The sequence below is a fragment of the Anser brachyrhynchus genome (assembly GCF_964034855.1).
Source record: "Anser brachyrhynchus genome assembly, chromosome: 4".
Taxonomy (NCBI): domain Eukaryota; kingdom Metazoa; phylum Chordata; class Aves; order Anseriformes; family Anatidae; genus Anser; species Anser brachyrhynchus.
The window spans coordinates 38,761,041-38,785,013 of record NC_137698.1 but is presented as its reverse complement, the minus strand read 5'-3'; the positions used below and the strand labels follow the sequence as shown (position 1 = coordinate 38,785,013).

Sequence of the window (23,973 nt, the reverse complement as noted above, 5' to 3'; positions counted from 1 at the left end):
TTCTGTTGAATATTTTAATATCTGCATTGCCTTCGTAGCGCAATTAAAGCGATCTTTAAAATTCACTTATTACAAATGTTTGTCAAGTCTATTTTTTTTTTCCCCAGAAACGTTTTTTTTTTTTTTCTTGCTTCCTTGCACATACACCCAAACACACTATAAAAACCTCATTCATAACATCAAAGGAAGGGCAATCACCATTCATGTAAACATCTTTCTTAGAGTTATCCATTTTTTAAAAGTCATGAATAAACCTCCAGATGTTCAGTAAGGCTCATAGTTCGAGTACAAATGTCATAAAACACCTATCAAGTACTGTATACAAGTTAAATACTCCGGGGTTAACTGCTAACGCGTGTATAAGCTCACCCCAAGGATTATTCTTTAGCACTTAGTTCTTCAGAACAGAGACACCCAGTAATTATGGGCTAAATAGTATTAAAATAGCAGAAGGCCCAGCAGAAACTGTTGAGTAACACACAATTTTAGTCTGGATCTTAGCTCAAGAGTTAAGTTCGGTACAGTTACAGTAGGAAAAGGAGGAGGAAATCGCAGAAAGTAGGGATGGGTCCGCTTGTACAACACCACCAAGGGACAAGCTGGGAGGTATGTCCTGAAGATGTGACTGGCCTTGCTATTGCAATGATTTATGACAGCGGTGTGTAATGCTGCATAAATACCTTCCCAAATAGCAGGAACGACCATTTGCAATTATAATTTGCAATAGTTTGTTGCATCTCCCCTTTAAAAAAAAAAAAACTACTTATTGGTAACCAATTACACTTGCATCTTACAAAAAGACATCCTTTTAAATTTGGTTTAGATCTTAGTGGATTTTTTTTTTTAATATTCATTCTACCATGAAAATATTTCATACAAACATCATTTTACATACAAATATGTTAAAACTTGTGAAGAGGGTCTTCCCACACTCATGATTTTATGGCTTGAACATTTAATTGCTTTGAACTTTTGTATATATAATTCTCCTGGAAACAAACAGAAAAACAGTAGTTACAGTAGAACTGGCAGAGAAAGAGGGCAGGAGCTTCAATTGCCTGAAGACAGAAGAGCGCCAAGAGGAGGGTCCATTCAACAGATAGTGACCTTAGTGTTCAAAACCTTTGATCTGGGGCAAGTAAACATGCACTCAATCTTGCACCTTTTTTTTTTTTAAAAAAATAAAACCAAAAGAAAATTCTTTATAAGACTGCTTAGAAACTCTTCTTCCAAAAATATAGTTCTCGTGTTTCCAGTACACGAAGCAAAAAGAACAAGTTCTCCTAGGGGCACAGGTGAGCATGAAGCCCACGTAGATCCACAGGTGAAGCTGCTCCCACGCCTGCACTCCTCACCCAAATACTCTCAGCATATGACAACGTGGTGTAAGCGAGGAGGCGGCGTATAATGCAGCATCCCAGCATATAAGGAGACACTTCAGCAACATTGTTTTCAAAGCAATTTTTTTTTTTTTTTTTTTAAGTGCTTGGAGGTGAGTTCCTCAGACACCTACAGCTTCAGAAATTCTGCTGTGTGAGAGGAAATCAAAGCAGCAGATAACTAGCTCTGTACAACTCATTACCTCATCACGACTGAAGCGTTTTCCAAAGTATTGTCAATTCAAACAAAAGGATAAAAATCAGCGAGGCCTCTGGGACAGAAGTGATGCTGTACAGTTCCTGGCAGAACCGAAGTGGTGAGCCCTGGTTTCGACCGCAGGACAGGTGCCAAGGGGACAACCCACCTGCAGACAGGCCCTGCGGTGGCTTAGAGCCGGGGGAGGAAACAGACAAGTGAGGATCTGCACCACTTCTTGGTTTCTTGTACCAGCCATTGGCTACTCTGCTCCTCGAGCACCTAGCAGAGGGTGAGAAATCCTGACAGGTGCTCTCACTTCCACGCCAGCCAAGAATTACAACAGCCCTGAGAAAGAAACTACAGCCACTGCTGACTGTGTGCAACACTAAGAGCTCCGCGTCTGAAAAGGCTCAACTAAAGAGTCGGCTATCAAGTCGCTCCTGAAACAAGCAGCTTTGCAAGGGCACAAAACAGGCCTCCCAAGTGGCCAAAACCTGCGCGAGACACCCATTGCCATGGTTGAGCTGCGTCTGGAAAAAAGCAAGGGCCATCCAACAGGTGTTGTCTCAACTGCAGAAGAAGTCAAAGAGCTACCAGAGCTGTCACTCTGACAGCTGAAGTTCCACATACCAACGTACTTCCTTGACTCTTTCATCAGTTAGGACTTCATTTCTGTAGGATAAGGTGGCTTTTTTTTTTTTAAAAAAAACTAGTAGCAAAAAAATTGAAAAAGCCTTTTCAGATTTGTGAAGGAAAATTAGGTGTTTTAGTAGATCCCAGAGAGTCACATTATAGCAGCAGACTTGGCATGAGATCCCCTTCTCTATGCCTAAGCCCTTTTCTCTCTTACCCAGAGGCAGCAGCAGGTAGCTCTCAGCTGTAACTTCCCGTGCTCTCATCTCCAAGATTAACTGCTTCTCCAGAAAACTAGGCTTCTCTATTCCTGGTGAGAAAACACAGTGCTGCCATAGCAGGAAGATCAATTTAAGCTTTCTTTTCACAGAGACAGTCAACAGCCTCTAACACAGGCTGATACGGGCTCCTTCTCAAGAAGGTGCTCAGCTAACAACCCTCCTATTACACCGAAGCCATTTGCAGTCCTGCAGACCAAGGGTGGAAGCTGGGAACTGACATGTACCTGAAAAAAGCAGCAACTTTGAGTTCTCTCATGTCTTCCCCAAAAGCATACACCAAGATCCAGCTGGCCATCCAGGTTCAGCTGATAGATACCAGCTCTTCTTCCAATTTCTGTTCCAATAGGAAAGGTCTTGGGCCAGCCTCTGAGAAGCAGAGCTTCTTCACTTATTGCATTTTCACAAATAGCGGCATTCAGCAAACTCAAAAAGATCGCTTGACAAAATGACTATTTTATCTGCTCCACATTAAAATCAAGTTTTGGTGTGGGTCTCATGTTACTACCGATAAGTAGTTTTGCTAAGCTGGTCTTGCTGCCTAGAGAGCCCCAGAAGCTGAGCTGCAAAACACATTGACCAAGTTAAGGCATTACTCGGAGTTACGTAGTTAACCTGTGTTTAAACCTGTGGCTGCCAGTGCACACCTCCCAAAAACCTCTGAAGGACCCGCTGAGCTCTGAGCCCTTTCACTATCCAGTGGTAAAAACCATCCCAACCGTCTCCGCTCTAACAGACCACAAAGAGAAACAAAACACAGAAGAATTAAAAGGCTTGGTCCTGAATCAAGCCAAAGCAGCTTCATAACCACAACTTTTATAGAAGGTTGGTCACTGAAAAAGGGATCTATAGGAGGGCCAGTAGATTTTAACAGAGCAGAGAAAAAAGGACAGTAGAGCTAACACAGACAAAAGCTGCAGCAAACTATCAGGCTACAAATACACGCAACAGCATCTGCTTGACTGTCACCAAATTAGTGGCTTTTGAGAACACACCGAGGACACCTGAGTGCCTTTTTTCTAGGAATTCCCTATTTTAGGATGCAATCACCAAACTCGATGTGCAAAGAGCACCCTATCTTCTACTTCTCTCTAAAATCACACAATATGAAGACAGACAAATCTATTAAAATTAGCAAATCTACATGAAGAGGAGATAGCAGAGGAATCAGAGCCCGATCAGGAATGCAGCCAGAGGAGCTTGAGAGATGGGAACATTTTAAGCACAGTTCTCTAGCCGACACGAAGAGGTGAGCAGCCCAAAGGAGGTTGTTGAGAAGGAAAGCAGGTTAATGCAGAAGGAGTTACTGCCCAGTCAGCTGCATTCACCCACGCATCTTCCCTCTCCTCTTCCTTGCACTTAAACACGAGCCTAACTTTGTAAATGTTGTAAAACGGTTGTGGAAGAGTAATCCACAAGACACACACAACAGCTTCCTGCCAGAGACATGCCTTTCTGCAGATGGCTGAAACAGCCATGACCTAAAATAACAACCTGCGGGCAGGCAGAGAAAGACCAAAACACACATTTCCTTCTGAGGTCGATTTGCTGAAGCCGTGCTGCCAGTTGGCTTTTGACGAGTCTCCCTCACCTGGAGGCCCAGTCCTGTCTCCCTGCACACTGGGCTGAGTCCCCGAGGCGTCACCTCTGTCAGCCACCTGCCTTGGACCAGAAGTGGAGCTGTGGCACGAGTCTCCAGCCCAAGAAGACGGGCTGTGTCAAAGCTCACTCTCAGATCACTGCTGGAAGAGAGTCAAAGAGCCCCAAGCCTAGCTGGCCCCCAGCACATGAACAGAGTCGCTTTTGTGCGAGCTTAAACGGTAAAGTGCAGAAAAAGCTTTGTGATCAGTCAGAGGAACTAAGCAGAGCCCCACGCCAGGGAGGGCTGCCCTTACAATTCCTACCTTTGTACACGTACCAAAGCAAAGACCCTCAGGCCGCACAAGTCAGCAGCCTCCTCCTTCCACCTCTAGGTACCAGCCCAGCGCGCTCCCCACGTCCAGCTCCCCTGACAGCCAGACACCTCCAACTGTTCAAGCAACCAACCTAGTGTGTTGCAATAGAAAGGTAGGTCTAGTTTCCAAATCGTTTATGTTACATATATACAAACAGTTTTAACTACAAACATTTAAAGAACGTGTTGCAAATGCATCCGAGTTGTTCCTAAGCTGCTAAACCCAAAAGAGAGTGTCATAGACCCAAAGGGGCTCCAGTATCCAGACTGAGATGATACATTATTTCTCTCTTCTACAGCATTAGGCAAGACCAGTACAGTATCCAGAAAAATGAACAACTCTCCTATCCCTGAAAAACCCCAGAACACAACCCTGCAGATGAATATTCACAAGCCCCCACTGTTGGCTGTAACAAAGCTATGGATTGACTGCTGTTTCTAAATACGAGCAGTGAGTGATGTTTTTACATTCATTGTTTGTCTTCCAAAAACAATCTTCTCTTTTATTTAAATCTTATTTTGACATCTCATACTGTATTAATTCACTGTGTCTTAAACTAGTACTGCTAAAAGACTGCTAGAAGGCTATATGCTTTGTCAGCTGAACACACACAAAAGATATAGCGCTCCGTAACCAAGTACTACAGCCTGCCCTCAAATACATGCACTTCCTTTAAGAGAATCCAGGTGAGACGCAAGCGTCTCACTGCTAGAATGTCTGCCTCGAGAACTGGCCACTTTAACTGGTGAAATACATACACCAACTCACGGGCACTAATGCAGTTCATGTGTCTGCCTTCAAGAACACGTACTTCTGAAAGTCCTACAAAAAGTAAATCTGTTTTCTCCTTTCAGAAAATCTTCATGCAAAGAACAGCTTCATTTGCGTGTCATAATCATAAATTAAATAAAATAAGCCAGCCATAAAGGCTAGATAAATATTAGGTTTGGACATGTTGCTATACTATTTAGAGAGCCACAGAGACCAACACACAGCACTCTCACATACACACACAAGCCTTTCCACTAGTTAGAAAGGATTTTCTCCTGCAAAAGAGGATTTGTAGAAAGAACAACGTTCAGACAAGAGGAAAGGGGAGTTAAAACCCAGCCTCCTATATGCTAATAAACTGCTCTATTGCAAGATTCAGATCAAAGGTTTAAAAAGGCAAAATTATGCTACTATTAGAGAATATCAAAATATTACTGTTATCATCACAAGTGGCATATATGCAAAATGCAGTTGCACAATAATGCCTAGGCAGATAGAGAGCAACACTAAGTCTGCCGACTAAAAGTGAACGATATACCCATTTTAGTTTTCTGTCTAGTCTTTTGGCATCTTTGCATATGGTGCAAAAGCAGAAGCTACCAAAGAATATCACGTCTTGTATAGAATATTAAATAATTTCTCCAGATAAGACTGGTACAACGCTAGCTAATTTTAAATCTGCTATGAGTAACACAGTCAAACCTAGTTAGTATGCAAGAAACTTATCTCTTAACACAGAATGCAAAGTTATGATGCAACAGCATGAACAATCCCTGGTTGTCCAGTTTTCAGTAGAAAGGTAGTGCATAGATCCAAGTTTCTATTTGAGTTTGCTGAACTGAGGAGGAGCTCCTGCTTCACTTTTGCTGGGCAGCCTGGAAAGCTTTCAGTTCCAGCTGGTACCACTCGGGTGCTTCTGGCCCGTTCTGCCCCACGGGGTTGTGATCGTATCCGTAAGCCACCGTTAACTCTTCATCCTTCTCCACAGCCCTGATGGTACGGATACACTTGATTGGCCCAAAACGAGGGTGAACAAACCTAGACAGAGAACAAACACTTTCGCTAGGCTCAGTGGTCAATTCACAGACTCGGTTAGCTCCTTTCACAAATGCTTCCAGCAGTCACTCGCCGTTGAGTGTAATGTTACGTACTCTGATGTTAGATGAGCAGATTTCTTTAAGTCAACCTTATAAAGGCTTCAGTAATGAGGGCACATATATATTAAAACAGCTTTGCATAACTCTATTGCTTGAAGTTTTCCAACAGTCCAAACACTGCTCGTTTGTAATAAATTAAAAGTTGATCACTGCCACATGCCTTGGGCTTGCAGTGGCAAACAGCTGGGTGACTGGAAAACGCTATAGATTAAGATGAGCAATTTTTCCCTGCTCTCTGGTCTCACATAATCTCCCCAGTAAAGGTTACCTGCCAATTATAATACACCTCTGTGAATCATTTCCCAGGGCCCAACAGTAAAGGAAACCAACTTATTTAATAAAGGAAAACTGTTTTCTACTTATGCACCCACAGGTCTGTCCATTCACATGTTGGTACAAAAGCATTTATATCCTTGAGCATATGCACGTATCCGAAGTTTCCTAGTGCTCTGCACCAACTCTAAAGCAGCAAGATGCTTATTTTTTTGTGTTTCAGACAAGACAGCAGCATTTGATGGTGCTGGTCAAGCTTCTGTAGTTCAGCAAATATGGTTCAGTCCGAGCCTGACTAGGACTGAGAGAGCAGTGCTTATGCATGTTACAACCAACAGGCAGCTCCCAAAATTCATGACAAAGGCAGTACAGTTGCAAACTTGAATTTACCCCATGGGGTTAGTTTGAAAAGACATCATGCATCCACAGTGCCAGCTCAGCAGGAGAGCATGAACTTGGGCACCGGGACCCACTACTCCCAGCCCCACAGCTGCCCTCAAGCACCCTACAAACCCAGACTGCAGGCTGCGGCACAGCCTTGCGCCTTCTGCTTCACAACAGATGACTACTTACGGGTCATAGATGCAGTTAGGAGTGAAAGAATGGTTGGCCTTATGCCCCAGCGAGGCACAGTACTTGGCGGCATGGTTGTAGGGCTCTGGCACGTCTATGACTGTCTCGTCGTCCAGGGATATTGTATTTCCATTGAGGGCCCAGTCTCTGCTGTCTACCTAGTTTGCAAGGCAAAAATCCAGTGTGTGTGTGGGGAGGGGTCAACTTTGCCAGCAGTTTGAAAGCAAATATGTTCAAATATATGCAACTAAAGCTTTTCCTGTCTATAAGGGTTTTTTGGTGGTGATTTTTTTTTAATTAAAGTAAACATAGTTGAACATTCACTTTCAATTAAATTCCATCATATTAAAACTTAAGGGTGGGAAGCAGGTGGGTGTAAAATCCTACAACAAGATTTCAGAAGGAGCAATGAAAATTCAGACTGACTTTCTCTCCTTTACCTCCTGGTGTGTAATTCGCACTCCGTTGTAAAAGGACATAACTGTACTAGCTTCTGCTGCTATTTTCGAAAATAATCCTTCTCCAGCACTGGAAATGAGAGAGACATCAACATACACCCTAAAAGGGAAAAACAACATGAATTAGCGATTGTGTAAAGTTCTCATTTTCAAGAAGCATCATCACAACACTACCGGCATAAAGGCTAAGAACTCAATATAATAAGAAAACTAACAAATCATAACTGCTGAATGCAATCCCTTCACCTTCCTCTCTTCCATACACTCTCTCTATTTTGGCAAAATGGAGATTTGGTGGGAAGCAGGGACAGTTTTTATTTATCAGTCTGAAAACTACTTTTTTGAAACTGCATTGGCAGATTATTACTACTCACTTAGGGCTTTACCTCAGGAACATCCTCAGTAACATCAGAACCCCAGAGGTTCTGACTGAGCCGAGGTTGATGGCGTGCCCATGCACAGATTAGTATTCTACTGAGGAAGAGTTTTCAAGGTGGAATCCCTGTATCTTCAAGTACCTGAACCAAACGAATGCCAGCATTTTACCAGTCACTTGTTTAGATATTTTGGAGCATCAGAAAAGGACTACAGCTGAGACTCCTACACAGCAAGGCCTGTGAAGCCGAGGTAAAAAGTAAATTATGTGATATACTGTGTACTAGCCACAGAAGAAGTAAAGGAGCGTCACCAACTGACTGGCATGAGACCATCTGCTGAGGAACGTGTCCTATGAGGAATATGTGCTGCAACGTTACACGACTGTTAGAAGAATCCCTCCAGCTTGATGATTTACTCTTGGTGCTTTGCAGCATCTGCAGGGAGGGGGGCAAACTTTGTGCAACGCATGCAGTGAGACACACTGAGCGCAGCACACAGCAACCTGAAGCTACTTATGTATCTAGAGCGTCAACAGTGTACTTTATTGTTCAGAACGTCACAGATGTGGGCTGTTAGTGGAGTCCAAGTACTGTACTGAACATGCATTTGAAATGCTAAAGAGATCCTACTTTAACCTGTTAAAACACACGGCTGCGTTCTATCCACTGGAGTGCAACTTTATTGTGTAAATCACAGAAATTCAATCCAGTCACATGTTTACTGATGTGTAATAATGGATTCCACATAAAACCTTACACAATTTTTATTTTAAATGAGGAAAGGCTTGCAAAATCAGGGCCTAAATATGTAACAGCAAAGAAGTATTGACAGTATCAAAAGTGGACAGAAGAAACAAAAGCCTACCTCTCCGACTCATAAGGATCAGGAAGAAGTGCATTTGTAGAAATGCAGGATGAAGTAGATTTGTCAAAACTGTACACTGGGCCTAGAAAGAGAAAACAAAAGAAATAAACTAATGGGCAATATTCAAAACATGCAACCTTAAATGCAATCGCCATTAAAAAATTAAATGTTAATGTCTGCAAGAAATGTTATGCTTCAAAAAAAAAAAAAAGGTATTATATAGAACTGCACTTATAAAAGGACTTCAGTGAGATTACATTTCTTGATTACCCTTCTCCCCTCAACATGCCAGAGTAGCAGCATATTAATCACAAAAAGAGGATGCATCTTCTTTAAACTACCAAGTTTTAAAGGTCTGGACAGTCTTTCAAAACTGACCCTTCCAGAGTCTTTCATTAAAATGTAAAAGAAAATTTAAAAAGGATATACTAAATAAATAACACATTAAGTCTAAAAAATGCTGGACTATTTCGTATATGAAATGTTTTCTAGCTCAAAACCAGAATAGACTTCAGCCAGAAGATAATGTTCAGTAATCACAAAGTACATTTGCTACAGTCATTTATTTCCTGCCATTAATAAGCAACTCAGTGGTACAGCTCTAATTATACCCTTACATCCCTCTCCAATCAGCTATTGTGCCAGAGGACTATCTGTGAGATAGGTTAAGATGCAGGTGGAAATAAGAAGGAGAAAAACAACCCAGAATACTAAAGATTGATAAAAGACCATTGTCCACGGTATCCAAGTTCTAAAAACAGATCTGATCTGGCTGAAGGCAGCTTCATACAGAGTGCAACTGAATCCTGTTTACCAAGCACAACTGTGCCCTCTCAATTTGTTTTTAGGTTAAAATTTGATTTGCTATCACATCTGAGAGGTTGTGATAAGAAAATAAAAGGTCACAGGCATTCCCTCACTTGCCATCCTCTTTTCACTGAGTTTTATTTCATATTGAGGGAGACGATCTTCGGTGGCAGAACAGTCAGTATTACAGCATGGTTCTTGTTTACATTCATGGCCCTGTCCACAGCTTAGCTCTCTCACCCCCAAAACATCACTTACACCTGAGAGCAACAAAACCACCCCAGAACTACAGCCCCAACTCACCACTGCCCCACAGAAGGAGCACGGCGTGGGCACAGGCACCACCCTGACCCTAACCTTTTTATAGCCTCTTTGTGTCAGCAGGACCAGGCAGACTGAAGGGTGCTGGTGAGTCAGGTTGTTATACAACTGCTGAATCTAGTTCACTAATTCCAATCCCCGCGTCCTTTCGGCACAATAACACAGACAACAAAACACCCACAGCAGTAATACTCACTTGCACTAACTTGATAGAGCTACAACCAAACCACAACCTCCGTTCTCCACTCCCAATTATTTTACTAACGAGACAAAGCTGGCAGCTGTGCCAGCATTAACACCGTTAAGCAGGTTTTCACACTGACCCAGATGGCAACGGTGAGCGTGACAAGCAGGACTGTGCCCCTGAGCCTGCCAGAGAAGGGTTACGAAATGCAATTCAGCAGCACCACCACATGGGTCACTTCCCATTTGTTTGCAGAGCAAACAAATCTCTCCCCACGCTCGTGCTCTTCTGTCCAACTTTATAGTTTAGAAAGAGGGCTTCTCACTAACACGCCTACTCTCCCATCACAGCCAGCACTGGTTAATACTATAGAGACCAAGCCATCTGCAGCAAATAGCTGCAATACAAGGAAGAATACAAGTTTCTGTGTTAGTTGAACTTACTGCCTGGTACTACTTCAAATTGAGGTTTCCCATCCTCTACAGATGTCAGAGTTGCCAGTTTTGCTTCTATCATTTCCCCATCGATGAACCTTCCAGAATATGCAGTCTTTCCATCAGGATAGACGTAGGCTATTTTCTCTCCAGTCATCTCTCCTTCTTCATTCACCTCTCCCACAAGGCTGCCTCCATCCTGAAAGCATGGACAAAGAAGAAAAGGCAGAGTATTTAGTTATTTTTCCTGACTTTTTAAAGAAGCAACCTAAATGAACTACAGTAAGTTCAGATGTGAGTTTGTGAAAAGGAGTAAGAAAGAGTGACATGAGGAAGCTGGATAAAGTCTAATTCCAGCCAGGATAAAACCATGCAAGAAATGAACTTGGTCCTCTGTGTAGTATGACACAGCCAAAACCCAAAGTCTTTCCTTCTGCGTGACACAAGTCCTGAGCTTCGATTCACAAAAATTCGACATGAATAGTCTGTGAACCAAGGCCCAAGTTAACACACACACAGAAAAAAAACACCTATAAAACCAGTACTACCATTTTTGCCCTAATTAGCATGGTTATAAGATCGTATCAAAAAATTCTCCAGGGTTTTCCAGAGGAATATCTTAGTTTTATCACAAATCAGGAAGACCTAACCTTGGCTGGGTTAATGACCAAAGCACTTGCACACCCCCCGCTCAGAAGCACAATTCTCACACCAGTTCCACCTCATCTCTTGGGCCAAGACAAGACGCCACAACATAACCTGCAAAAGCAGACAAGGTCTCCTCTCCCTGCTAAACGGGAGCAATAGCTTGCATGGCTCCCATGCTCTTCGTCTGCAGTCAGCACTACAGAGTGGCAGAATTGCTGGCCCGGCCTTCCTGAGGAGATGCATGGAAATGCACTTGTAAGGGGCTGGGTTCCCAGGAACATGAAAATGATAAAGGCGTCTCGCAGCCTTACTGTATCCTGTCTACTGAGCAAACATTCTGCACTGAAAAGCTTTGACTGTGTCTCAGATTACCCAAAACCAGAATGCACAAAACTTCCACCCAGATTTTTGTATGCTGACCTTTGGGTAGCTGGCTCCTGGTGGGTATTTGTTTCAGCTGTGGAAAAAAGAGGGATGCATAAAGGTACTATTCTGCAATAAATAAGCAGGAGGTCAGGCTTACCGGGTAATATATCCAACAAACTCCATGTCGAATGTTGTCCTTATACTGCCCTTTGAATATCAGTCGCCCGTCACTGTCATACTCCTGGGCTGGCCCATTCAGCTCTCCGTCCACATACGTGCCATGAAGGACCACTCCGTCCTCGTAAGTGTAGATTCCCTGGCCTTGCAGGGCGTCATCAACGTAGTACCCTTCCAGGGTGCTGGTAAGAAGACAAAGAAAACAGCAGTGGAAGACTATTCCCCTCTCCAAGAAGTGAATCCAATGCCTTGACAGGAGGCATGACGCAGCCCTGTGTCTGACGCTGTCCTTTCACCAGGGTGCAGTGTGTGTACACAGAACTCTTCACCTGAATTACACTGCTGAGCTGCTTCTTTAACAGGCGGAGGTAGCAAATTAAAGCAGTGAACAGACTGCTCACGGTCACAGAAATTATTGCTACAGAAAGCTGCCCTCACCTTAGGTTTCTCTACCTCCCGAGTTTGGGTCTTTGGTGACATCTCTGGTAAGATGAAACGGCACTGCCACACAGGCGGGCAGCAACAGGGCACAAACTGCAGCCTGCTACCGATCCAAAGCCAGCTCCCCAGCAATACGCTCAGCAGCAGCCTGTGCTGGGCTTGCTAAAAGCGCTGTCATTTTTCCATGCGCTTCTATTAAAGTGGAGCACAGCCTGTCAAACAGAACTAACGCCGCACTTTGATTCGAACAAAGACATGCTGATTTCACTTTGGTTTTGTCTTGCAAACCCTTTAGAAAGGATGCAGTAATACTCTTGTGTTCTGCCTTGCTGTCTTGCTTATAAAGGCTGCTGGTGGAAACTACAAAGAACGAAAGCATAACTGAGTATTCTCTCCTTTACAGGTACTTCTTTGTCAGGTTTGAGCTGGTGTAAGGAAATACGAACTGCTTAGCTTTTACCCCAGCATGTTTAGCTAACAGCCAGCTGCAGTACACATACTTTCATTGCGTAATTCCGTTTCTGATGCAGGCATCTATAGTATAAGCCCAAAGTTTGCCTGGGAGCACAAGACTCTACACGTCCTACAAAACATTTTCAAGAGCTGGGGAAGGAATGTTTTCTCAGAAGTAACTTCCTAGTTTCTAAAACCTCACTCTTTGTTTTCACATAATTTTGGCAATCTGGTTGAGGTTTCCATGGGAACGTACACGACAATAAAGGAATGCACGTTACTCGTGTCAGACACTGTTTAGAAACAAGAGTTCAGGTTTGGTTTTACGCAGCTGTCTTCACAGCAATGCCGTTCCAGACAGCTCCCTTCCCCATGCCACAGGCCGTCCCACAGCAATCAACACAAACCAGACGCAGAGGGGGACGGGGCAGGAAAGCTGTTTTACTTTTCAGTTGGATGAATTTCTCGATGCTGGTTGCTACAGATGTGTGCAGACAGCTCCTGCAGCAGAGCACGGGGAAGGAGCAGAGCAGATGAGAACCACCAGAAATCGGTGCGCTTATCTGACTACAAACGACACCGCTTTCTCCTCTAGTTTATCACAGGTCACCAGGTTTGAAATACACCGTAGCTGGCAACACACATGGAGTCCACATTTCAGGTTATTCTTTCAAAGAAGTCACTCCCAGTTTACATAATGAAACAAAACAAAACAACCTTCTTGTCAGCGTTAATCGCATTAGTTGAAGTTAAACTATTAAATTACAACAGTTCTTCAGCTCTGCAAAAGAAAATACATTATCTTTGACTGTAACTCAAATCTTAGGCTGCCAAGCCTAGCGTGGATCTAGAATATCCACTACCTAGAGAATAAACCTGTGATAAAAGTTGGGGGGGGGGGCAACAATGCACTATGCTTCCAGGTACTGAGTTACATCAGCAGACCCTGACCCATTTACCCACCTTTCCTTACATATGGCAATATCGAAAACTTTCTTAAAAATAACACCTCTCTCTATTGCTATTGAGGAGCTGTTACTTTAGGAGAGCTTCCAGTTAACAGAGAACAGCAGCCGCAGCTCAGTGCGAAGCACAACTCTCACACTCACAGTTACTGTGCAAAGTGCTTTGTAAAGGGCCCTCCAGCAAGCGTAAGCACCAGTGAAAGCTCAAGTATGAGATCCAAAAGAAGGAGTGTGCCAGAGGTGAAACTTCTCTCTGAAACAATACGTTGGGTTTTGTTGTTTTTTTTGAAGGGGGAGAAAGAAAACAACTGATACTTCAGTCCAGGTTTTCACTCCCTTAAACAATCAACAGGAAGAAAATCACTACTCTGAAAAAAGGGAGACATTTTAACTGAGGCAAACAAGGTAAACAGGCAGCTAACACTATCTCCCAACACTTGACAAATGAAAACACTTAATTTTTGCCATTCCGGCGTCTGACAGGACTCAGCCATTCCCAAACAACAGACCTACTGCAGTTAGCTCTCAGCCTTTACCGGCAGGCTCGTGAGGGGAACAACCCATAGTGGAAACAGACCCAGGCAACGTGAAACCAACTAACTTACTGCACTGAAGCATGCAACACCGCAGGGCAGAGACGTTCTGAGAAATTTTTGGAATTCACTTCTCTTCGTAAGACTTCTTCACAAACACTCAGCCCTGCTTAAGGCATAGTTAACGGAAACAGCACGTCCTGCTTTGTGCCAAGTCATTCCTCCTTCAACATACCTGAGCCACCCACTCCTGAGAGCACCTTACTACCCTCGCTATGTGGGCAGAGCTAGGTAAACTGCAGTGTCTTTACTAACAGCAGTGACTGCTTTAGCTACATTCAAATAAACATAGGCCAGTTTATAAAAATATCTCATTTTCCAAAACCATATTACAGACTATTTTTGTGTATTTTCATTTTGTTAGTTCCTGAAGTCATACAGTAGCCAACTGTTCCATTTTTTTTAAGGGTTATGTAAATGGAAAAAAAAGAAAATTGGCAACACTGAAGAGGTACAGAAAAGGCTCAGCACAGGCAGCAGCCTGAGTTTTCCCACAGAGCACTGCCTGTACCCTGGATTACTTGGAGGAGCAGCTCTACAAACAAAATAGTGGGTCAGTTTCTCTAACTGTACAATCAGCGACTGCTCTGCTGAGATCATCAACAAGCACAGAAGCGTTATGTACATGTGTCCATAGAGACGTTGTCTGCCAACTTAAAAAAAAAAACACGCTGTTTTACAGAGGTCAGCTGCTGGGCAGTAGTGATTTTCAGCTACTTGCACAAGATTTAATAAGCCCATTACCAACAACAGTGGGGATTTTTCTTCATCCAGACTTGGAGGCCTGATCAGTTCCTGCATAACTGAATAAAAATATTATCCTTCTCAGGAAAAAAAAACACCATCTCCTGTATGAAGCAACTGCAAAGGCAAATACAGACAAGGAGCTGACTCACTGAGCCAGCACAATACCTCCGCTCCTGCTCAGAAGTTCGCTGAGCAGGGGGAGAGCAGACCCGGCACGACTGTCAGTTTAACAGCTGCTATTCATAGTGCCACCGACAGCTGCAAAACCACGAAGAATCGTGTCATTTTATACATCTGCTACTCCTTTGGAGGAAGTTCTGAGCAACTGCAGGGAGAAACGCTGCCGGTGGGGGAAGACACACAAGGTGTTCACAATGAAGACTTAAGAAAACACACGCACAGGCACGGACTAGCCTGATTTCACTGCCATGATTCCCAGTGAAGAGACTGTGGAAGTTATAGGGGCTTTTCTGAAAATAAATCAGGCCACAGCTTTGCAATATGCAAAAGATTAGGTAGAGCTGAGAACACAACCATGGTTAACTCGGTCCCTTTAACCACTAAACAATTTCGAAGAAAGGCCCTACACCTATATATAGGTCTGGCACAGGGAGCTCCAAGTCCAACTGCGGTCTCTGTGCAGGGCTATGAGGCAAACAAAGAAGCCCACTTGTACTTATGGACTTGAACTGTGCAGCCCAAGTAGCTGCCAGAATGATTTTTCAGTAGCTCTGAGCACATCCCAGTTCTTAAGGTCTCTAATTAGTTCACAACTTTACAGCACTCAGACCGCTCACAAGGCTGCTCTCTCCCACCAGGAAACAACCCCGGGCTTCGCATTACGTACACAGCTCCAGGCCCACAAAGGCACCCTGTCAGCGCTGTGGATACTGCAGCAGAAGAGGAAACTTTACAACTATGATTTTTAAATGAGAAAGCTTGTTTAGAAACTCTGAAGCATATGAGGAATATAGATTAGTTTCACAGCACGGTAAGCAGGAAGCAGAATACAGAAGAAAATCAGAGAGTCGGTGTCTACCTTCCATCAAAAAAGAAGAACTTGCCACGGCCATTCTTTTCTCCATGCACAAAGTTTCCCTCAAATCTGTCTGTCGACGAATAGGTGACTGTACAGAATCCATGTGGCAGCCCATCATCATCTAGATGCCCTGAAATAAAATCCAGACAAAGAACAAAGAAACACATTAAACTTCATAGATATTTTCAATTCTGTTCTGATTGTGTACATGCTTGAAATATTGTAGCTCCCTAGTATAAAATTGTAATCCTCATCAAACTATTTCTGTTAGGAAAAATGTTCAGAGATTCGGTACAGCCAAATCTATTATCTCGCAGCACACTACACTTAAAAGAAAAAATAAAAAGGGTTAGGATACAAGAAAACAGATGAGAAACATGAGAGAAGCAGCAGCAAAAATAGAAATTTTTCTAAATGAAATAAGGTTCATACTACTGTAACTCGTCTTAATATATGGTTTCAAAAATACAATATTTTTTATCTAAAATGTGTATTTCCTGTGAGAACAGAATAGACTTACACTTCAATCCACTGAGCAAGGCAAGTGTTTTGTTTTTTTTTAAACGATAAATACATGTCTTACAACAATGTGGGTGTGCCACCTCATAGCTATATCTGCAGGAATTTAAAGAAATAAAAGCATGTAATCTTCACAATACTATGCGCTCACAATATGTCAGTCAATTTGCTATTTCATTTTTCAAATGCTGCTTTCCAAAGCCTTTCTGACGTGTTCAGGCTACATCCCCCCCTTCTCTTTCCTGGCCGTATCAGTTTTCCCCATTACGGCTGTTGCACATGGGGACAGCAGATGGGTGGCACACTCAGACCCTCGTCGGCACGGGTTTGCATTTTGCAGAATACAAGTGGCCAGCTCGGATTAAGTCAGAGCAGAATAAAGCTCATATTGCAGCTCTTGCTGCTTCTTCAAAGCCAAAGGAAAATGAAGGAGGAGTGGTTGAAGGATGGCTGATTTCTGCTTTACCTGCGCGACCTGGAGTCCTTAGCACTCACCGCGTTAGCAGAACGCTGCTCTGACTGCAGAACAAAGATGCTCAAGCTCAGCAGGGCTGCTTTCAGCACAGCGACGCACCACGTGCGGGTGGAACAAGCTTCCATCGTGACATTTTAGCAGGTATAAATTTTGAACAAAAACTGACAAAAAATGAAAGCTTGTGTATACTCGTGCTCTTTCATATTTCTAAATAAAAACTGACCTCTGATCCACCTGAGTTTCTTGGTGATGTGTACAAAGCCTATTAAAGATGAGAGACAGCACATGCATCCCCTTCTACAAGCTTTAGGTCAAGCTCTCACTCTACCAAATTTCCCTAAAACTGGGAAGGTTCAACACAGACAGGAAGGCAGAAACAAGCCCCATCGTGATCGGGAGTACTTACAGCCCAGGCCGATGGAGGCATCAAGAGGTGCTTCCATAATATCAGACCTGGAGTCCCATGCCCAGAGAGAAAACACTGAGCGCTGAGAGTGGTGGGCTAAGCGAACCACCTGCGTGGCATCAGAAGTCCCTGTGTTCATGCCCTGGCTGCAGCAGCTCCACAGGTTCTGCAGGGACAAAGGCATCCAGAGGATGCACACGTGGCCACACGTTCTTCCCACATCACCACGGGCTGTTACATCCTAGAGATGCTTCACAGCCCCTCAGGGACATCACTGACAGGGCACGGTAAGGATGTGGGGCAGCATCTGGTCAGGAAGTCCTCTCACACGAACTGCTTTAGCCTTTTAACACCAGAATGAGCTCTGCAGGCTGGCTCAGATCACTAATTCGGCAGAAAACCTCTCCCTGCACCCCTGGGTCGGCCCGAGCTGGCCTGATGGTGCTCGCCCAGCTGCAGCAGGGCCCCACCTCGGCTGCCTGGCAGAGCCTGGCTTGGCCCTTACACAGAGGTCCCACCGCGAGCTACTCTGGGACGAGTTCACAGAGGTTTGAAGAGTTAATAACCCCCTCATGAGCTGCTTGGTGTCCGAGCTGGGAGGAGTGAGAGTGAAGAGAGAGAGAGCAAAAGCAGCTAAAGCCAAGGCGCATCAGTGAGGGCCTCCCGTGGCCCTGTAAGGCAGGGAAGGCAGTGCGCTGCCCTCCGCAAGCGGAAGGAAGGGAAGGGTCACGCTTCCCTCCAGCCAGCCAGGGCACCCTATTTTGGAAAACAGGTAAGTTTCAGCATTTATATCAGTGTAGTTAAGAGATCAGTGACGTTTCTGATGTGGATACTTCTTGTAGGAGAAAGAGACCCATGAAAACATTCAGAGTTTAAAGGCTGGATTCATCGCGTATCTGTACAGGAAGGGTACAGTGATGTAAACTTAAAAACAACCTCAAGCAATGCACTACCAGCCTTTCCCCTACTTCAGGAGCAAGGCTTTTACAAAACACTTGGAGAAAAACCCCGGCCAGCAGGACTGGCACGTTACACTGCCACAGAGCAGCACACAGCACCTGGCAACTTTGCCGTCAGCGCCCATCCAGGTCGGTCAGGATGCTGCTGGCACGCGGCGGCACCGGGGCTGCCAAGCTCGGCACAGCACGCAGGGCACGGCTCGGGCACGGCGGGACCCGACCGTCCCGGGGATTTAAGGGTGAGCTGGGAGGGAACGGCCTGTATGGAGGGTCTGAACCTCTGCCACAGCGCAGAGAATGAGATTCTCCTGGTATGTCTGAGATTGTCCTCACTGGGGGGGGGGGGGGAGGGGGGGAAATGCCACTCCCAACAGAACGAGAGATATTTGGCGTCCCTTTGTCAACAGGAAAAGAATCAGAAGATGAAGTTTCACTACACGGATGCAGCTCTTACCGTATGGCTGAGGCCCTGGGCTCCGCATCTCTTCTACATTAAGTCAGGGGGGGAAAAAAAACCCTCGATGCTCCAGCGGGCGCAGCGCCGGCCGCCTCCCTCCCTCTCCTGCCCGGGGCGGCCCCGCCGGCTGCCCCCCCGCCCCCCGGCACCTCCCGGGCACCCGGCGAGCAACGAGCCCGGTGCCGGTGCCCCCAGCCCCATGAGCCCGGTGCCGCTGCCCCGACCCGAGCCCAGCCCGGTGCCGGCCGCCATGTGCTCGGCGGTGGCGTTGCATAAGCCGCCTGCTGTCATGCGGCACCGGCACCCCCCGGCACCGCCCGGCACCGCCCGGCCCACCCCCCCCCCCGTGCACCGCCGCCGGCCCCGGCCCCCCCCCGCCGCGCGGCGGCCCCGCGAGCACCTTCCACGGTCTCCTCCAGCGTCTCCTCGTCGCTGTCCATGGCGGCGGCGGCGGCGGCTCCGGGCGGGGCGCAGCCGCGGAAGCACGGCCGGGCGCGCACCGCCCCGCCCCGCCCCGCCTCTCCCCGCCTCTCCCCGCGGGGGCGCGGCCGGCGCCGAGGGGGCGGGGTCCGGGAGGGCGCGGGGACGCGCGGCGCCAGGACTGCGGGCGCGCGGCCGCGGCGGGCCGGGCGGGGAGCGCGCGCGGGCAGCGGGGAAGGGGAGGAGGAGGGGGGCTGGGGCCGGGGACACGCTGGGGAAAAAAGATCCGAGCCGGACCGGACCCACAACAAACACACACAAACAAACCAAACCCAAACCAAACCCAAACCAAACCCCAATCAACCAAACCAACTCCAAACCCAAACCAAACCCAACCCAAACAAATTGAATCCAAACCCAAACCCAACCCAAAACGAACCGAACAAAACCCAACCGAACCCAACCCAACCCAACCCAACCCCTAACCAACCAAACCCAAACCCTAACCAACCAAACCAAACCAAACCCAAACCCACCAAACCAAATCGGAATCAACCAAACCCAACTCCAAACCAAACAAACCCAAACCAAACCCAACCAAATCAAACCCAAACCCAAACCGAACCAACCCAAACCCAAACCAAACCCAAACAAATTGAACCCAAACCCAACCCAAACCAGCCAAACCAAACCTGAATCAACCCAACCCAACTGAAACAAACCCATCCCAAACCAAACGCAACCCAACCCAAATCCAAACTAAACCCAAACCAAACCTAAACCAAGCCAAACCCAAATCAAACTGAACCCAACCAAACTGAACCAAAACCAAAACCAAACCTAAAGCAAACCCAAAACAAACCAAAACCAAATCTAAACCAAACGCAAAATGAACCAAACCCAAACTCCAATCCAAACCGACCCAAACCCAAACCAAACCAACCCCACACAAACCAAACCCAAACCCAACCCAACCCAACCCAATCCAACCCAACCCATCTGGCCACACACCCTCATGGCACTCAGTGCTGTGCAATGCCACCAAGGCCCCCTCGGATTGCCTCTCCCAGCACACACGCCTCCAGGTCACCTCAAAGCAGGCCCTCCTGTGGGCCCACCACCAGCACTGTGACACCCCTGGCCCACAGTGACACCGCTCTTTTCTCTCCTGTCCTTGACACGGAGAGATTTAATTGCCAGAACATAAAGGCTCCCGGGTTTGGGGGTTGCAGGATGGGTGACGACGTCAGTAAGGTGTCGCAGTGTTCCCAAAGCTCTGGGTCCGGCCTGGAGCTGCCCCACTGCGAGCAGTGGGCTGGAGCCCACAGCCGGGCCCTTCCTACCTTCATGGTCGGGTGTGACGGCCGGGGACAACACCACAGCAGGAAAGCAGGACAGTGGCAGCTTGGCGAGGGTGAATAATTAGGTACATCTGCAGAAAGAGGGTTTGGAAATCCTTAAACGAGAGACTAATGAGGTTAGCATTTGACCTAATTGACACAAGAACTTATAAACTATTAATCTCAAGAGCTTTGGAGAGGATTTGAGAAGTGCAGGAAGCTCGAGGAGAAGCGAATGGCTTGCTTTTGTATCGCAGGTGGTTCACTTAAGTAAGGGCCAGTCAGTTTTGGTGTTTAGGTGAGAGAATTAGCAGTTTAAAGCCTGATCTTAACGCACCAAAAAGGAAACTGAGGCAAGAGAACAAGGCATATTTGTTGTTTCCTTACGTCTGCAGGTCTACTGTGCTCAGCCAAAGAATCGCTGTTTTCGGAACCCCGATGCCACATAGCTGCTTCGTCTGTGAGTCTCCGAAGAGGCTACCTGCTGCTCAGCGCACACACACCGCTGGAGTTGTGATCGAGGGACGTGCTTCAGTCTTAGCACAGACAGTGAGCAGAAAGGGGATGAGGCGGTGGGCCCGGAGCACGTGGTGGCCTTGTCGCTGAGAGGTGGCTGGTGTTCAGGAGTACAACAGGAGCCAGGGAAGAGGGCCCTGCTGCAACCTACCCGCGCAAATAAGCATGGTGGTGTAGGTAGGGTGTGCGACCTACCCGCAGGAACTCATCAGGACGTGGAACGGCAGCATTCCTTCTAAACACATATCCTCTTCCCCTACCTTCTGTCCAAAAATCACATGGTAAAAATGGTGAGGTGGACAAGTTCTCCAGATATAAGGAATACCCATCCAACTTCAGCGTGCCCCGCTCTGTGTACACGCCAGTCTCCCGTCTTTAATTACACAACCACATACTGCTTTTCCCGAGGGGCCGTGCCCTGCTGTATGATTACAGCGCTGCCTTTTCCCCTGCTCGTTTCCCATGCAGCTTCAGGCCTTGCTTATTCTATTTACTACCCAACAGCTTTGCTGCATGCAAAGGTACCAGTTGTCTTATGAGAGCTTCTGCTGCTCTCCCTCCCCGGTACCCAGCTTCCCCCTCACTAATAAACTTCTTTCTGCAGCAGAGCCGTGGCACTAGGCGTGTTATCATTTCTGCTGCAGGAGAACGAAGAGAACTGGGCTAAAACTATTAAAGTGTCTGCTAAATATTAGGCACCGGACTGTTGTGAAGGGTTCTTAGCATTACACAGCATTTCACGTGTTCAAAGCTTTACTTCCAAAATGGAGTGTTTGAGTTTGGAAGAGCAACAACATTCTCTTTTAATATAATGTCGTCTGTCTGCCAATGAAACCGCCACCACCAAAGCGTCGCAGTGACTCTTAGCTGTGCTCCTAAGCCACAGAATTAATGACTGTCACCCCTGGGGAGGAGACAGTGGGGTGAGGAGGAGTTTTGCAAGGGGGCCTCGAAGCTGCTTGTTGAGAGCAGCAAGAGGAATCCAGAGATTTGAGGAGAGCTTGGAAGGAAGCATTTTTTCTTGATTTAAAATCTCCACTTATCCTCTACACTGCCTTCCTCCACTTCCTTAGGGCTTCTCACTTCTCTCTCTTCTTCTGGCTCTTTTCTCTTCCCCCAGCACTGAGCCCCTCCAGCTGCCTCCCAGCCCACCGCTGCCCCTGTTCCCTGCCAGGCTGCCCTTTTTGCCTCACACAACCCAAGCAGGGCTCAGGTATAGCCTCTGTGACAAATGCTTTGTGTCATCTCTAAGTAGGACGAGCTTTATTAAGAGAGAAAAGGGAACGACCACTTCCCAAAACCACTTGGAATGCTGAAATGAAAAATAACCCTTTCAACGCTCCAGGCTGTTGCTTGTTCAGGCTGCAATGCTACGTGTTCACAAGATACTCTGTTCTTTGAAGGGTGGTCCTTGAGGGTTAAACCAAGGCAAGGTGGTTTGCTCTTTGGTGACTCCTGCTCTGTGTGTTCCTTCAGGAATTTGTAAGACAGAAATGGCTCTTCTAGCACATGAACCATCCAGGCTCATCACGAGGTCACTAGGAACTTCAGGTAGATTTTTTCAAGGAGGAAAAAAATCAGTGAACCTAAGGAGAAATCAAAGATCAGCTCTGCACCCTAGGAGTACTGAAATACACCTCAGCCATGGAAGAGACAACTTTGTGTCCAGGTTGCTTATCCTGAGTGAATGTTGAATTACTTGTCTGTGAGTGTGTTTCACTTGAAAGACGAGACAAGGCATCGTCCTGAACATCCAATTTTCAAGACACTTCTTTACAGCCAGGTTAATGGAGATTGGGCTGTTTATTCATGGAACTGGAACAGACTCCCTGGGGATAATTTACGACTAGTGCCTCCCCCATGCCTTACTAGCTACATTAGGTACCTTACCAGGCTCCGTGAATGCCATTTTCAGGTGTGAATTGTATGAGCAGCCTGAGCTCATCAACTTGAAGAGTTTATGTGGGTGATTCCCTGTCAGTAGGCTGTATTGCTTCCTATTGATGGAGACATCCGGCAAGGGGAGGATGCTAGGGGAGGAAATATGTATATACATTACCAAATTATTGCATGATAATATCATAGAACGCAAAAGCTACGGGAGTGTATAAATGAATATCCTGCACACCCTGTGCCTCATACTGCTTATAGACCCAAATGCTGTTTTTCCTAGCTGCTCCCCAGTGTGGAAGTAGAGAAGGCTTACCTCTGCAACTGAACGCCCTGCGAAAGATGATTGTGTTTAAATAACACTCCTGAGCAGATGTCCTATGGCTTCTAGCGGTAAAAAGTTGCATTCTTTTCTCCTTTTTTTTTTTTGTACACAGCAAATACAAAATTCACCTGAGTTGGTTACTGAGGGTGTCAGAATTTTTTCTCTTCTGTATTTCAGTTATCTCTTTATGTGGAGATAATGGAGGAAGAAGGCAGATAAATCTCACATTGCTACAGAAACTTGAGTTACTCTTGAGATTCTTCTTTCCTTGTGTTTCTTTCCAACAAAAAGTGCATTCATCCTGCTACCACTGATTTTTTTTCCTTTTTTTTTTTTTTTGCCTGTACACTGCCTGTAACAAAAACTCTAAACCCAGTACTGGAACCACAGAGAAGTGGCCACATTAAGTAATGGAGCAAACAGTGAGGGAAGTTTCCAGTGCAAAGCTGAGATTGAACTTTCAGTCCAAAACCTCTCATTATGGCACGTCAGTAGAGGAAGTCTTGTGTAACTGGCAAGGTTTCCTTGGTGTGTGCATTTCTCACTGTCCCCGTCTTTCCCTAACATCTGGAA

General features: G+C 45.9%; 1 protein-coding gene and 1 long non-coding RNA gene across 5 annotated transcripts in view; both read right to left on the bottom strand.

Annotated features, from left to right (window-relative positions):
• On the bottom strand, positions 1-19,432 carry SETD7 (SET domain containing 7, histone lysine methyltransferase). Of its 3 annotated transcripts, none has more exons than XM_080591004.1 (8): positions 19,310-19,432; positions 16,094-16,223; positions 11,836-12,037; positions 10,674-10,863; positions 8,919-9,000; positions 7,659-7,776; positions 7,219-7,376; positions 1-6,253 (listed from the first exon to the last, which is right to left on the bottom strand). In XM_080591004.1, the coding sequence occupies exons 1-8, from the start codon at positions 19,347-19,349 to the stop codon at positions 6,073-6,075; spliced, it is 1,101 nt and encodes a 366-aa protein (XP_080447130.1). In that variant the 5' UTR covers positions 19,350-19,432; the 3' UTR covers positions 1-6,072. The 3 variants fall into 3 exon arrangements, 2 of the variants coding, with proteins under 2 accessions (XP_080447130.1, XP_080447131.1); XM_080591005.1 differs by lacking the exon at positions 19,310-19,432 and adding an exon at positions 18,907-19,031; XR_013950820.1 differs by lacking the exons at positions 1-6,253; positions 7,219-7,376; positions 7,659-7,776; positions 8,919-9,000 and having other exon boundaries at positions 10,725-10,863; positions 11,733-12,037.
• A 906-nt stretch (positions 19,433-20,338) lies between these two features.
• Positions 20,339-23,973, bottom strand: part of LOC308194749 — a 34,281-nt gene continuing 30,646 nt past the window's right edge. For both annotated transcript variants that reach the window (XR_013950829.1, XR_013950830.1), the window contains 2 exons: positions 21,057-23,215; positions 20,339-20,761 (listed from right to left, as the gene is read on the bottom strand). This is a non-coding gene — a long non-coding RNA (uncharacterized lncRNA). The remainder of the gene's footprint in view (positions 20,762-21,056; positions 23,216-23,973) is intronic.

Excerpts from the sequence above, each read along its gene's own strand:
- SETD7 (XM_080591004.1), bottom strand. The coding sequence starts at position 19,349 with ATGGACAGCGACGAGGAGACGCTGGAGGAGACCGTGGAAG. Across the intron at positions 7,777-8,918 it reads GATCCTTATGAGTCGGAGAG|GGTGTATGTTGATGTCTCTC; the intron begins GTAGGCTTTTGT and ends TTTCCCTTTTAG. Across the intron at positions 7,377-7,658 it reads TGCGAATTACACACCAGGAG|GTAGACAGCAGAGACTGGGC; the intron begins GTAAAGGAGAGA and ends CTTGCAAACTAG.